Below are 16,452 nucleotides of genomic sequence, written 5' to 3'. Positions count from 1 at the left end.
TAAATACTAATTGTAGCATGTTAAAGTAGGATGGATGGATAAATACAATATATGGGCAAAATGTATTAGGACACCTCACTTTTCCAGCCACATGTGGTTGATCTCCGGACTGTTAACGAACAGTTGTCAGCACACATTTGTATATCATGTCTTTGTATACTGTGCATAAAGCCAGCTCCACGAAGATGTGATTTACATGGGTTGGAGTGAAAGATATTGAGTAGCCTGACCTCAGACCTACTGAACACTTTTAGGATGAATTGGAACACTGACTGCTCCCTTGACCTCCTCACCTAACATGATTACCCGACTTGTGGTACTGAATGAACACAAATTTCCACAAACATACTCTAAAATCTAGAGTGGAGGTTAAGATAGGAGCAAATGGAGCCCAAATGTGGAATTAGAAAGAGAGAGAGAGAGAGAGAGAGAGAGAGAGAGAGAGAGAGAGAGAGAGAGAGAGAGAGAGAGACATTGATAGATAACGTTCGATAAAAAGTAATATTATAAAAAAACAAAACAAAGGGCAGTAAGGTAATAAGCAAAGACAATTTGTAATTAATGAACACAATTTATTTACATAAATGACTAAACAACAGTAATTATTATTAATGTAAATTAATTTATTAATTAAATACCATTGTGGGATCTAAAATTGTGAGTTGTCTGAAATATATAAATTGTGAGTAAATACTGGTTTAGTGAGGGGTAATAGGGGGTCTGGCAATAATTTTTCCAATCGCAAAATGCCTGTTCTTAGGTCGGGGGTAGTCTGTTCTGTAGCACATCCATGTCAGGGTTTGACAGTTGCGTTCCAAGATGGTTCTTCTCCTGAACTTGTTAGTAAAGACTAATTTATTTATTTTTTGTTACTGTAGACTTTATGTGAGCTCAGAACGCTCTGTCTATTCTACTCTGACCTACCATAACAAAAATGACATTTGGTTTTTGTTTTCTCTTAGTAATTAGTACACAAGGTCTACAGGTGGGATTTGCAGCTCATGCTCAATGAGCCGAATGATCAGCATACAGTAGCTCATTTAACCTAAGGTTCTTTATATTCCTCACCTATGTCACTATGTTTATCTGTTGACTTATTCTGACCCCCTTTTTTCCCCCAACCAGAGACCAAGCTTCCTCCTGAATTGTTTAATTGAGAGAAAACAGCTGTGAAAACCTCTACACTCTCCCAGTTCCATTCAGTCTTCTAATTAATTCTGGGAAGGTATCACAGGCAAATTAGCCATGAACAAAACGTGTTACACTGAATGAATCGTTGAACTATTTAAATTTCATTATTTCATTTTGGTGATGAGAGAGGCAATTAGCTTTTCCTCAGCTCACAAGCTTCTTGTGAAGCTCTCTTAGAGCTTATTCAAGCTTAATGTTAAAACACTTACACATGCATGCGCACACACACACACACACACACACAAATTGCATTTGAACTTTAATTACTTAGAAGATTGAGTACGCAGATGCCTCTGAATATTAATGAGCGAAACGTTCATTGTGTTTGATAATAGCCAGAATTAATATTAACTGCTTTTAAAAAAGCTAAATAAAATTGGAAGGAAAGTCAGGAAGAACTTTAAAAAAAATAAATTTTACACACAAAATTGTAGTCACATTAAGATTTTCTTTTTTTTCATTAAATTCTTCATGGATTTTCCTTTTGCACACACTCTGTCAGGTTGAATATCAGATATTAATTAAACATTTACAATGTGGTTCACTTCATGACCGTTTAAGCTTCACCCACAAAATAGATATTAATAGACATATTTTTTGTAATATATAGAATTGAAACGCTGCTTTTGTTAAAGATTAAATAAACCCAATGTGTCAAGGCAAGCATGGCGAGCAATGCTGATGTCAAAAGTAAACACAATTAATCATTACAAATGGAATTTACCTTTGCGTCTAGCAGACGGTCCACATAACCACCCACAGAATGAGAGTCGTATCCATTTCGAGGACACATTTTGGCGATACAAAAAAAATTATTGCATTCGACTCTGTAAGTGCCATATAATACATTACCCTTGAAATAGTATGATTTGGCATCATTTTTTTTTTTACTTGTCCTGTTTGCGTTTGAGAGTGTGTAGGAGTATAAAATGTCAGGAGAGTGTTGTAAAAACAAAGCATTAAATGGCAGAGATGGTGTAATATCGGTGACATTTGGAAATAAATTGTGCATGATGAATTGGAACAGCTTGACAACTGTTCAGAAAGACATTGAAAGCCAGCACCGATCCCAAAATAATGAATCAGCGGATGAAGGAATGAATGAAGTAAATAAAAGAACCCACTAAACCTTTACATAATGTTTAGAAATAGGTTATAAACGGTACAACAAATTTACACTGACTTGTTCGTTTTCTGATACCAGGCTCACATCAGTTTTGAATATGAGACTGAAAGGGCAATAAGAGTGCAGCTTTTCATTCATCATCTCCACACTGATTCGTTATGATGCATTCCCTCTTCTCCCGGACACCTCTGTAAATTATTAACGTGTTTTAAATTACACTCACGTCTTCATGTAATTAGAGAGAGCACATTTGAGAGAAACAAAGCGAGCAAGAGAGATGCATCCATTATGTATAGACCTGGGGAGATGTATGTTTGCCTTCATCAAGCATTATCACTGAGATATCTTTTAACCAGCTATATTTACCATTATCCCACCCCTTTGCGCCAGCTTCTTCCCCCAAAATCAAATTGGAATCTTCAGGAAAAATTGCCAGTATGGGCAAATTCTCATTTTCCTCAGTGAAATGAGAATAAGTGCACTGATTCCTAATTCTTGTTTTCATGATTTGCACTTACTGGCCAAGTGCCAAGCATTTTTATGAGTTAAAATTGGTATGGTTAAAAGGCTAAAACGATCAGCCAAGCATCTAGGATATTGCCTGTATATGTAACCTGATTTTATCTGGACCAGCTTCGTGCCTCCTGACACTTTCTGCATTAAGAGCTAATGACAATTGATTGTCGGTGTCTTGCTACCCATGTATTTTCAACATTTGTTTCCTATAACTTGAAATGCATCGGGTTAGTAGTCCCGATATAAATCGGGTTGACTTTCCGATGAACTCACCGATGACGGAGCAAAAACGGATAACGGCAGACTTGCTGTATAATGAGCTACCGCCTAAAGATGCTTCTGCTTTAGTACTGTTGGGACTTGAGTGCAGTATTTCACACTATTGACTATACTATTTGTCTACAGAATTGGCCAGTTTAGACAGACAAAAAATGGAAAGGAATGGAAATTTTTCAAAACCTAAAAATTGCAATATGATGTTCCACCAAGTCTTTATTTAAATTTTCTTCCTTCACGGAATCTGCTTTTATACAGAGTCTTCCAATAACTCAATTTATACAATTACGCTGTTGAAGGTTAACCATGTTGTTGAGGGCTCAGTAGTGGCAGCTTAGCGGAGCAGCGATTTGAACTCGTGACCTTTTGATCAGAATTTCAACACTTCAACAACTGAGCTACCATTACCACTTATTTACCTCCTTTTGTTATTGTTGTTGTTTGTCTTGGGTGCCAGATTGTGCAAGAAATGACCTGCAGAAAATGGACTATAAATCCAATGGTTTGTGGACACACGACAATCATATTTTGCCCTTTTCTACACTGTGACCACAATGTTGGGAGCACACAATTGCATAGAATGCCTTTGTTTGTTGTAGCATTATGATGTATAACTGGGACTTAGAGACCTAAATCTGTTTTAGCATAAAAAATGCCCCTGTGCAAAAAGCAAGCTGGTTAAAGATACACATTTCCAAGGTTGAAGTGGCCTGCACATAGCCCTGACCTCAACCCCATTGAACACGTTTGAATTAAGGTTAGACTGTTTCCCAGACCTTGTCATTTGACACCAGGTACTTGACCTCATTAATGCTTTTGTGGCTAAACATTTAAGTGCTGAAATCTATTTGAAAGTGTTGGTTATTGTAACAGAAAATGCCGTACTACATCTGAAACGGGATGTTTAAAAAGCACTTGGACGTGAGAGTCGGGTTTCAAAACCTTTGGCCATAGAGTGGATCTCCTCAAATTTTCCATATGCATTGATTTAGGAGTTCTACACTCTCTTCACACCAAAATGGTTGTATTTTAGGACCACGATTACGAAACACTAAATGCATTGGCAGTTGTTTGATCTCTTAAAGAACCTTGGGATGCATAAACCAAGGCAGAAGACAAAGCAGCACAATTATAATGGTTGATGGATAGAACCACACTTTTGGCAACTGTTGAGGCTTAAAAGGAATGTATTAATGGAACCCTGGTGCTACTCCATTTTTCTTTTTTTTTTGTTTAATCTATTCTGGCTCTTTACATTTTACAGAACCATATGCTCTAGTGCTGTGCTTCGAGAGAGGGCCATATGCCTGAGGCAGTCCTGCAAGAGTTCTGCATAGTACTTGTGCTCAGCAGGAGGCCTTCTGGAAAGAAGAGGACTCTGAGTTGCTGAGCACTTATGCTGATGAATGAGGAGAGAAATGAGTGTAAGACCTGCAACAGTGCTGCCGTTTGTTTTTTCCTCTATAACTTACCTGCTTTTGCCATCCTCTGTGCACAACCAGAATTGCAGCAGCAAATGCCTAAAATCTGGTTGGTGTCACATGGTGGACAGGACCCTGCACAAACAAAATTTTTTATTCACAAAAGAAATGGTACAGTGAAGGACATGGAGGTCCCTTGCTCCCATTGCCTAACAGGCTTATGTATTCATATTGCACAATAACCACCCATTTCTGGTATACAGCCATACTGCTGGTGTTATTTTGATATTTCCCAAAGGATCATTTGTGTATGCAATAGGGTGTCTTGCCCAGGCGGGTGTAAATGGCACATGAGCCCCTCTGGCTGGAGCCATACGGTGCCTGCAGCTGCCTGATTATCACGGATGTTGAGCAAGAGGGCAGATTTCCAAACATGTCTGCCTTAATGATAAAATTAGGACCCCACCACCATCTGACACTCCATAAGCCTTGGCCAATCACAGTCTGGCAGCTTTCTGAGTCACCATCTTGACAGCCAAGGCTTCTCTGAATGACAACAAATAGCTGTGTCGGAGAACTTGTTTAAATCTCATTTTGATTTTAAATTTATAAATACATAATATTGTTAGTGATACACAAGTGGTGTATTCAGCAGGGGAATCTTTTTCTTACTAATTCACTGTGTTGCGTATTGGCTTGGCATTATCTTGTTTGTCTTTTTCATATTAACATCCTTATTTGTGAGTGATTGAATATTTGTGTAAGCCACGTTAAGATGTACTGCATTGTCCCCTCTGTGGAATTACCTCAGGAATGCAGTGAGGCTGTTAGTGGTAAGAAAATTAATGCAAGCTTCTTGAGATGTTGTTGGCTGGATTCTATGCTCTACTGTTTAAACTATGGCCAACAACTCAATTACAGATTTCCAAATTATAACAAAACACTCGTAGTGGGTTATAATGTGGTAGATACCACTAAGCATAGCACCAAAGTCTAGAGAATGATACCTGCTGCTGATATGTTATTAATATCAGGGCTGTTTTTTTGGATTTTTTGACACCCAAGTCAAGATACCGATTGTCACCAGCACCCCCAGATCAATGACTCCACCCCCCCACACCATACAAAACATTTGCAACATTCGATAAAAAGTTACACATTTAATTATAATTGCAGAATTGCATGGATTCAACAACCACCCCCCAACCCGCCTAGTTTGCCTACGTCTAGAAACGTTACTGGATGAATTCCATCCAACACTGACGGTGATAATAGCATTAAAACCAAACTGATTTGCATTGTCTTGATTTGCCCTGCAGCATTATTCCAGGATCATGTGACATTTTATCTTGCAAGCAGCAGACAAGTGAGTCCAAAGGTAGCAGGGTCCATGTTGAATCAACATGTCTAAGAAGATTATTGGTGTCAGTAGGCGCACTGCAAACCGGGCTGTGTTGGGTATGACTTTGTTCTGTATTGAGACTTTCAGATTGTGAAACTGGGTTGGTTAGTGGTATTGTGTTTTCAAAAGGTTCAGTTTTAAAACATTGCTGGAAGTGAAAACATCTGTTTTAGGGTTCTTTATTCAAATGTACACCATGTACATGCTGCATTTGCTTTTATGCACTACAAATTAATGTGAAGTAGTTGAGACCCCAATTCTACTCAAGACTCCATAGAGCAGGGGTGTCCAATCTTTTTCACAGAGGGCCGGTGTGGGTGCAGGTTTTCATTCCAACCATTCAAGAGGAAAACCTGATAGTCATTGAAAAAAGAAAACAATTAGATTTAAACAAGCAGAAGAACTTGCTGTGGACTTGTTTGGATGAAATTAAAACCCACACCCCCACTTTCGTGTAAAAGATTGGACACCCCTGCCTTAGAGGGATAGGTGTACCATGGTCATATGTTGTTCTACTTAGCAGAAGAGGTAAGGTTTTGACCTTCATTGCACTGTGCTCGCTTCTTGTTCAGTATTGCATGCATATGAAAAATATGGGGAAAGAAGCCTGTCTTTTTCAGTTAAATACTTCTTATAGCTTAACAAATTGAGCTTTAGGATGCAAAATTTCATACAGGTAACAGACAATGAAACAACATCTAGGATTTTCCATTTGATTTTCTAGAGTTTCAGGAGACCAGAGCAGAGATATTTGGTGGGTGTCTGTAGCTGTAAGGTTAAGGTGTTGCAAGAGTTTCAGAAATTGTTGGAGATATTGGTCTTGTTGGGACTTTAAAGATTACAAACGCTATGCAGGATAAATCAGGTCTTAGGGGCTGGTTGGCAAAAAAAAACAACATCGTAGTAAAACCCCTCGGCAGGTTTTATAAGTTACAGCAGTGCAATTTAGCTATAAGATATTAGGTATCTACAAATTCACTCTGGATCGGCAAGAAAGCTGCTCACAAAGCTCTTCCGCAGTAATGGGCAGATAGGCGGTTGTTTAAATCCTCTTCTGTGATTTTAAGGATGGAGAGGTGCTGCTGTAGTAGACCAAGTGGTTTCATGATGATGGATTTCAGACCCAGATCCAACCATTGGTGTCTAAATGCTATAAAAGGTTTCTATACGACTTGCACAAAGAGATGTGGGTTGAAATAAATGTAAAAGTATATTAGCAAAACCGAGGAATTAAATGACAAAAATGAGCAGGCAAGTGCAAAGTCCAAGCAAAGGCAAAATAATATAATCTAAAATATAGAAGTAATACTGACCAGAAGGCATAAACATGTCTAATAGAATAAGCCTGGGATCCTGGACAGTGGATGTTGAGTAGAGCACAAACAAGTTATTTGTGGATATGGATTTTTGAACACAGAACACTGCCGATATATACGGTTGTGTTTTTGGCCTCAGTCTACCTGCAATCATGCAAGTTTGAAATACAACAGATCTTTTCGAGTTATTTTATACCTTTCAATGGTTTTGAAGTCAGCAGTAAATTGAAGGGTTTGGGCAGGTGGGTAATTTTCAACTGGAGGATTTAAGCATTCTAAAATTACAGAGCAACTTTCATCACGTCTTTTTATCCCTCTTTGGGTAACATTAGCAACTAGTTAAAAAAAAGGAAGGAGAGTTTTTGTTGCTCCAACATATTTCATTTGTGTTTTTTCTACAACAGATGTATTAGGTTTCTATTTTTGAAATGTTCAGTATAATTGGCAAAACAAGGATCGGATACCTGTGCGCTAATGGGTCTGAACAATGTCTATTTCAGGAAGTGTTTGTTATTTCGGGAGTGAATCGAATCAAAATGTTCTACATTCAGCAAGCTGTACCATTTGTGATTTTGCTACGCCAATGTCAAGGATGGTGGTGCCCATCCAAGCTGTTTTTGAGTGATTTGACTTTGTCTTGTTGGATTGTTGATTAGTAGTCAATGTGTGAACACGATCGCTATGAGCTTGGCATACATGTTTAATTCTGATTGCTGGCCTTATAAAAGAGACAGACATATTTCCCCGGTTAAATAGGTTACGCCCTGTTGGGGTAGGATTTATCGAGGTTTTCGAACTCTTTTGCTTTTATCTCGAATCTCTGCCCGATCGTGGGGAAACTAAATGGTTTTACACAGAGAAAGAGAGAGAGAGAGAGAGAGAGAGAGAGAGAGAGAGAGAGAGAGAGAGAGAGAGAGAGAGAGAGAGATCACCTAGAAATAAAATCTCAGTTTAAAATCAGGAATTTATTTAGACAGGGGAAAAAAAGCTCCTACTGCCAAACAGTTATGTGTGTGTTCCATAAGTACTCCAAAGAAAAAAAAAGCATTTGAGTGAGCAATGGCCTTCGGGAGTTGCGCCGAATGAAATGCTTTTTTTTTTTCTGTCCCCCACACCTCTCTTAAGAAGAGAACCTTTCTTGCTTGTTTTTTTTTTCTTGTTTCTTTCTTATTTTATTTCTATTATTTTTTACTTTGAGTTCAAACTCTGACATCCGTGTCTGCCCCAGGATGTCTGTCACAAACTGCAGTCCAACGTTGTGACAATGATTTTTTTTTCCCTTCCCGTGCCTTTTTATGACCTCGTTTTTTCCTTTCTTTCTTTTTTTCTGTTCTTTCCTTCAAGGTCTGGCGCACCTGACGTTAAACAGCCAAGGTATGGGTTTGTTCTGTTTTTTGCTGCTCTTTTTTTTTTTTAAGTGGGGAAGCAAACAACAAACACACACACCTACACACACACACACGAAACCAAAAACGCTCCTTTTGCCCAAACTTTCCTTCCTCTATACAAATCCTTCCCTTTCTACCCACTGTTCTTTTTTCCTACCCAACCCTTCTATTCCCTTTCCCCTCCTTTCATGTATCCCCCTTCCATCTTGTTGACTTCGCCCTGTCTGAAGACACGCCTTTGACCGGAACTCTCCCGACAAAAGGTAATGCTGTTTTATTTTTTTTTTTGGTTTGTTTGAAATGATATGCTGCACAAATGTCATCCGCTGCTGAATTATTGCTTCTCCAAATCACTGAACAAAAGGGCGAGTGTTTGTGTTTCTGGAATGCACAGAGTGAGTTGAAACTTCTCTGTTGTCATTCTCATTGTTTGGCATCATTAGACAGTGTCCAGCAATTTCCCCCAGTTACCAGAACTGCTAGAATTAAAGGTTTAGCTGTCTCGACTTCTTTAACTAATCGATTGCATGTTCAACCACAGATCACAAGATTGAGCTAATTGCTTTACACTCATTACCATCTCTTACTGTCATCAAATAATGACTAATGCTCTGTATGCTGCTCTGATCATTGTAACCTAGATTGTACAGTTAGAAAAGTTTTTTCTGCTCCAATTGACTTTGACCGAACATCCTTCCTTCTCTTCACCTGACCTTTATGTGTGACGCTGATCCACTATACTGACCTGTACACCAGCTCCTAGCCAAGCATCTCCTGTAGCAATGAGGTTATGAAGGTCATGTGTACAGGTATATGCTTGCGTATGGAGAAAGATGACCTTTTCCCAAGCCTCCCCTCTTTCTCTCTCTCACTCACTTACTCCCAACATCCTCTACATACAAAATACTGCAGTCTGCTTTCACAGGACACCATGTGCAGAAGTGCATCAGGCTTGGTTGATTGATTATTTTTTTTCTTTGATTACAATTGACCTTTTAAAATAATCCTGCTTGATGATTTAATTGACTAAAGCTAAAACAAACTGACAGTCAGAAAATTTTCTAACTTTATGTTGAATGCCACCACAGACATTATGCTAATTAGAGACAGTTCACTGCCTATAATATAATACAGAATATCCAAAGAGAAGTATTTGTTAAACCTAATTAGGATTCACATATATTGTGTATATATTTTTTACTGATATTTAAGGCTAAATATAATCATTATAATATAGTATACATTACTTTACATTATAACTACAGAATATCTACACCAGTTATCTGTGATAAAAAAAATCTGAATATCTATCTAAATCTAGTCCTACTTTTCTATTGCTTAATGAGAAAATAGTCAATAAAGTGCATAGGAACTGGCATATTGGACATATTGCTATTTAGATTGTAAAATTTACATAATAGCATGTTTCCCCTTTCAGTTGTAGCTTTAGAACCAAACTGCATTATAGTTGTTGTACTCTGATTTATTCATTTAAAAAAAAAAAAAAAAACAGTTCAACATTTGCAATACAAATGAACAAATGCATTAACTGAATAATGAAGTTGAGGCGTAATGTTTTTACTAAAAAACAATGTCCAGCACAAACAAAAGGTAAAAAACAAAGAATCAACAAAAATACAACAATTAACATGATAGATAGATAGATAGATAGAGAGATAGATAGATAGATAGATAGATAGATAGATAGATAGATAGATAGATAGATAGATAGATAGATAGATAGATAGATAGATAGATAGATAGAAACTGCATAATTTATGACTTTATGAAGATCACCCAATAGAACTAATATGTAGGAATTATCTATTAATATTCATAAATCAAATGTGCAGGATTGTTAAAGTTTGATTTGTTTTTAGTTCTAAACAAATCCAACACTTCCCCTTACCAGCATGATATTTTATACGGTTTGCATAATGTAAATTAGAAATATACAATGTCTGAGACGTTGTTTATCTGTAAGAGGTTTCCAGAGATTGGTGTATATATAGAAATTCATACAGATATTAATTAATATTTGTTACTGAATTTAGTTACATAGTTTTAAAAAGTCATTTCTCAATAGTAGTAGTATCTAGATATTGAGTATATATAGTAATTTGCAAACTTGGCAGAACTCTTTTTTTTTTTTTCTAGTCCTGTTCCCACATTACCTCATTGTGATTCACAGCTCTGTCTCACTCTGACCTTTGCTCCCAGACTATTTATTTTGCTTCCTCGTATTTCTGTGTATTTACTCTCTGAATTGTGTCAACTGTTTACTTGCCTGCCTTGTGCTCCAACAGACCAAAGCACTGAGAAGGTAATTGGACATGCTGGAAGAATTGGAAATCAGGAATTAAGAATGTTTCCTATTTCACATACGGTTCTTTGGTTGCAGCAGTTACTGCGAGCCTAAGTTGTTATTTCAAACCACGCTGATCTTCTGTTTGTTACCTGTAAGGCGTGATTTTGCATTTCCAAAGGGTCTGAGTGCAGCGACACGACAGCGGACACGTCTTAAAACCATAAGCCGATCACACTTTTCAGTCAGCTGCAAAAATCAACTGCAGTCATTTAATTCAGTGTTGTTTATCTTTTCAGAAATGTATTGTGTATTTGGGTTCCTAAGTTTTTGAACAATGACACAATTTTCGTCATTTGCACAACCACAATGAGTTAAAAATCTAAAATAACATCTTGTTCCTCAATTAAAGGTCTGTATATTGAAGGAAGGTATCTGCAAATTTAGCCACTCCATCACCTCAGCACTGCCTCGAAGAACATGGAGAGACAATTTAATTGAATGCTCACAGAATGTTGCTGAAGAAACAAGAACACTGTAATGTAGCTAGATTTATCATTGTCAAATCCTCAATTCAGAGATGCATTTGTGAAAGTAAATATAGAGGATTCCTCAAGATGCACATCACTGGTGATGCTCTACAGAAAGGCCAAATTAGTCTTTTCTAGAAAATATCAAAAAACCCTGAACAGTTCCTTAAAAATATTAGTTTTTTGACAGATGAAAAGATCTCATACCAGAATTTACAGCAAGAGAGGAGCATGGAAAAGGAAAGGCAGGGCTCATGATCCAAAGCATACTTCATCCGGTATCAAAATTTAGAGGCAGGAGTATATACAGGTGTGTCACAGGCTGTATATACTCCTGATAGAATCAGTCACCTGACCCTAAACTAATCGATACATTTTTCTTATTACTGAGAACAGTACTGAGGGCAGAAATACCCACAAACAGAAATTGCCTTTTAAAGGCTTGGCATTTGATGTCCATGGTGTCCAAATCTTCAGGCAATTATTAAGTGCAAAAGGTTTTGCATCAAAGTATAAACACTAATCCTAATATTTACATTTGTTTGTTTGTCCAATTAATTTGAGCCTGTGAAAATGAAGAGAGTATGTAAAAAAATAAACAAATGCTGAAAGTCTTTATGCCAATCATGCATTGATTGCTTTATTTTAAATCCGTTGTGGTGGTATACAGACGAAACAATTACAGAAAATCGTCACTGTCCAAATACATATGTACCCTTTTTATGTTTTTTTTTTTCCCTTTTTTTAATGCATTATGAAGGCATGGTTCTTTCTTTCAAAGTCCATCTTTTCAAGAGGATCAAAAGGTGGAAAAATATATATTTATTTTATCAAGCAATATATATATATTTATTTTATCAAGCAATATATATATATTTATTTTATCAAGCAATATATATATATTTATTTTATCAAGCAATATATATATATATATATATATATATATATATACAGTACAGACCGAAAGTTTGGACACACCTTCTCATTCAAAGATTTTTCTTTATTTTCATGACTATGAAAATTGTAGATTCACACTGAAGGCATCAAAACTATGTATTAACACAATATGGAATTATATATGGAATTATATACATAACAAAAAAGTGTGAAACAACTGAAAAATGTCATATTCTAGGTTCTTCAAAGAGGCCACCTTTTGCTTTGCACCTGCTTTGCACACTCTTGGCATTCTCTTGATGAGCTTCAAGAGGTAGTCACCTGAAATGGTCTTCCAACAGTCTTGAAGGAGTTCCCCGAGAGATGCTTGGCACTTGTTGGCCCTTTTGCCTTCACTCTGCGGTCCAGCTCACCCCTAAACCATCTCGATTGGGTTCAGGTCCGGTGACTATGGAGGCCAGGTCATCTGGCGCAGCACCCCATCACTCTCCTTCTTGGTCAAATAGCCCTTGATGACTTCAGTGTGACTCTACAATTTTCATAGTCATGAAAATAAAGAAAACTCTTTGAATGAGAAGGTGTGTCCAAACTTTTAGTCTGTACTGTATATATATATATATATATATATATATATATATATATATATATATATATATATATATAGTATATAATGATTTAATAATTACTGAGCTGTTTTGTTGAGATTTCTTGTGTTTTTTTTATTTTTTACATCTTTGCTGATTTTCTCGTTTTAATTTTCTACGAATTTTGGCCTCGTATTGTTCGCATTTGCATTTTATTATAAATACTCTATCAATGCACTTGCATTGGTTCCAGCTATTGTACATTCAGCACATTACATAAACATCATTTGCACAGACTTACAATAAATATGCATATGTATATGTAAGTATGCTATATAATGCATTATGACAAAAAATATGCATGAAAAGTTTGGATTCAAATTACTTTTAAACAGATTTTATCCTTGTTGAATTTCCCTAATAAATAATTCAGCTGTTTAAATAAAATAAAGCATCACAGATTAAACATCAGTAAAATCTTAAATCGGTCTTCTGTTAAAACGATCCAGCATCGTCTTCGATATTGTTCAGGTACAGTATGTTTACGGCTACAGTGGTGGAAGCCAAAAGGTCAAAAAACACGACTCCATCCAGTCAATAATGCTATATGGGTTTAGAATAAACGACAGGATTTTCAGAGGCCCGAGCCACCTTACTATTTTGCACAGGTCAGCACTGTGTGTGTGTGTGTGTGTGTGTGTGTGTGTGTGTGTGTGTGTGTAGGGGGAGACATTATGTGGGCATTAGCAGAACCTGAGCAGTTAGAGTGCCCTGCCACGAGCCATTAGATCAGACTAGGTCCCTTTTTGCACATCGTGGCATTATAGACGTACCACGAACACAGTGCTGGCACACACCTACCGAAGAAAATCGATGCTTCACGTTTCACAAAGCCTGTCCTTGGTGGGCATGAAGGGTGAAGCTGGAGCATCAGGAGCTGATCAGTATCTGTCCTTTGCTTAACCCTTCTCTCTGTGTGCCTTTCTCTCAATCACTTACTCCGCTTTACTTCTTTCTCCATTGCTCACTTTTTCTTTTTTTTTATGCAGCGCACATCATTGCTGCACTGCCATTTTTAAATATTAATGCACGTCTCAAATTGAACCACTGTCTTGGAAGCACATAAGGTCATTGTTCTATCCTACAACAGACATTAAACTTTAAACGGTTAGAAAAATGCAGAGATTGAAACAATTCTGACCCGTTTCAGGGAGCGATTTAGACTAAAGCGTAACTGTTACGACATTATGTTAACTTGTATTGTCGATAATGTATCATTTGGGAGAATTTAGGGCCTAAAATTTAACATACACTAATATGTGAAGTGATTAAAACCCAATAAGAACTAAGACTTGGGATATACTGTATTAGACAGCCTAGTGAACAGTCAAATTAAGACAGATAGTAAACATACAGTTCTTGAAATTAATGTGTTGAAAACAGAAAACTGGACAAGTATCGGACCAAATTGTGATGACACATAACTAAATCGGTGCAAATCCAAAACTGTGGGTCTTATAAGGTGTTCTGTGTATGCAGTGATTAGTACCTAACTGTACAGCACACCTTTTAGAGGTCTTGTGAAAACTTTATATATGAGCACAAATCATTGTCACAGACGTTCGCCACAGCGGATCATCCGCATGTTTGATTTGGCACATGTTTTTACACTGGATGCCCTTCCTAATGCAACTTTCCCCATTTATTCGGGCTTGGGACTGGCACCTGGGATTGGTTTCCTGACCGGGGATCGAACCCCGGGCCTTAGCGATGAGAGCACCGCATCCTAACCACTAAACCACCAGGGAACCAAAAAAAAAAGAAGAAAAAATAAATAAATAAAAATAATAATAATAAAAAATATATATATATATATATATATATATATATATATATATATATATATATATATATATATATATATATATATATATATATATATGGAAAATAATTACTGGAAAAAAAATCTAAAAGTGTTTTAATTCCTAACTTAAATAAAATAAATTCTATATATTTGGTAAATTTATTGCAGTCAAAGGACTGAAGACTAAGCTTAAGATAAATTTTGGAAAAGTTTTCTCAATGTATAGTATGTTTATTGTTAATATTTTTACAACCCAGCCATTAGGGGGGCACAAGCTAGTGTACTCTTAGGGTTGCGTTAGGAAGGGCATCCAGCGTAAAACATGTGCCAAATCAAATATGCGGATCACAAATGAGAATTTCATACCGGATCGGTCGAGGCCCGGGTTAACAACGACCGCCACAGGTATCGTTAGCCGACAGGGTACCGGTGGAAATTGGGCTACTGTTGGCCGAAGGAGGAGAAGGAGAGGAGGAAGGCGTCTACAAAGACGGCAGGAAAAGGAGCAGTGTAGGAGAGTAGAGGTTCAGGTTGGTACTTTAAATGTTGGTACTATGACGGGTAAAGGGAGAGAGATAGCTGATATGATGGAGAGGAGAAAGGTAGATATGTTGTGTGTTCAGGAGACCAAGTGGAAAGGGAGTAAGGCCAGGAACATTGGAGGTGGGTTTAAACTGTTTTATCAAGGTGTGGATGGGAAGAGAAAGGGTGTAGGGGTGATTCTGAAAGAAGCATACAGTAAGAGTGTAGTGGAGGTGAAGAGAGTTTCTGATAGGGTGATGATCGTGAAGGTGGAAGTTGAAGGGATGATGATAAATGTCATCAGTGCCTATGCTCCACAAGTTGGCTGTGAGATGGAGGAGAAAGAAAGATTCTGGAGTGAATTAGATGAAGTGGTAGATGGTGTACCTAGGAAAGAACGATTGGTGATTGGGGCAGACTTTAATGGGCATGTAGGTGAAGGGAACAGAGGTGATGAGGAGGTGATGGGTAGGTATGGTTTTAAGGAGAGGAATGTGGAAGGGCAGATGGTGGTAGATTTTGCTAAAAGGATGGAAATGGCAGTGGTGAACACGTATTTTAAGAAGAAGGAGGATCATAGGGTGACGTATAAGAGTGGAGGAAGGTGCACACAGGTGGATTATCTTCTGTGTAGGAGATGCAACCTGAAGGAGATTGGAGACTGTAAGGTGTTGGCAGGGGACAGTGTAGCTAGACAGCATCGGATGGTGGTCTGTAGGATGGTTTTGGAGGCGAAGAAGAAGAGGAGGAAAGTAAGGTTTAAAAGAAGAATAAGATGGTGGAAACTGAAGGAGGAAGAGTGTAGTGTGAGGTTCAGGGAAGAGGTCAGACAGGGGCTTGGTGGTGGTGAAGAGGTGCCGGATGATTGGGCAACTACTGCAGGAGTGATGAGGGAGGCAGCTAGAAAAGTACTTGGTGTGACATCTGGAAATAGAAAGCAAGACAAGGAGACGTGGTGGTGGAATGAGGAAGTGCAGGAGAGCATTAGGGGAAAGAGATTGGCAAAACAGAAGTGGGATCGACAGAGTGATGAGAAGAGTAGGCAGGAGTACAAGGAGATGCGGCAGCAGGTTAAAAGGGATGTGGCGAAAGCCAAGGAAAAGGCATATGAGGA

At 37.7% G+C, this 16,452-nt stretch overlaps 1 protein-coding gene across 11 annotated transcripts in view; it reads left to right on the top strand.

Annotated features, from left to right (window-relative positions):
- nrxn2b (neurexin 2b) overlaps positions 1-16,452 on the top strand; it is a 664,725-nt gene that overhangs the window by 192,891 nt on the left and 455,382 nt on the right. For 9 of the 11 annotated variants that reach the window (XM_083532478.1, XM_083532485.1, XM_083532477.1 and 6 more), the window contains exon 4: positions 8,593-8,622. The exons of the other annotated variants lie outside the window; for them this stretch is intronic. In XM_083532478.1, coding sequence (XP_083388604.1) covers positions 8,593-8,622 — 30 coding nt within the window. The remainder of the gene's footprint in view (positions 1-8,592; positions 8,623-16,452) is intronic. 11 annotated transcript variants of the gene reach the window in all.

The sequence above is a fragment of the Silurus aristotelis genome (assembly GCF_946808225.1).
Source record: "Silurus aristotelis genome assembly, chromosome: 27".
In the NCBI taxonomy this organism is placed as follows: Eukaryota; Metazoa; Chordata; class Actinopteri; order Siluriformes; family Siluridae; genus Silurus; species Silurus aristotelis.
The sequence above is the reverse complement of the archived record's forward strand: the minus strand, read 5'-3'. Positions and strand labels throughout refer to the sequence as shown.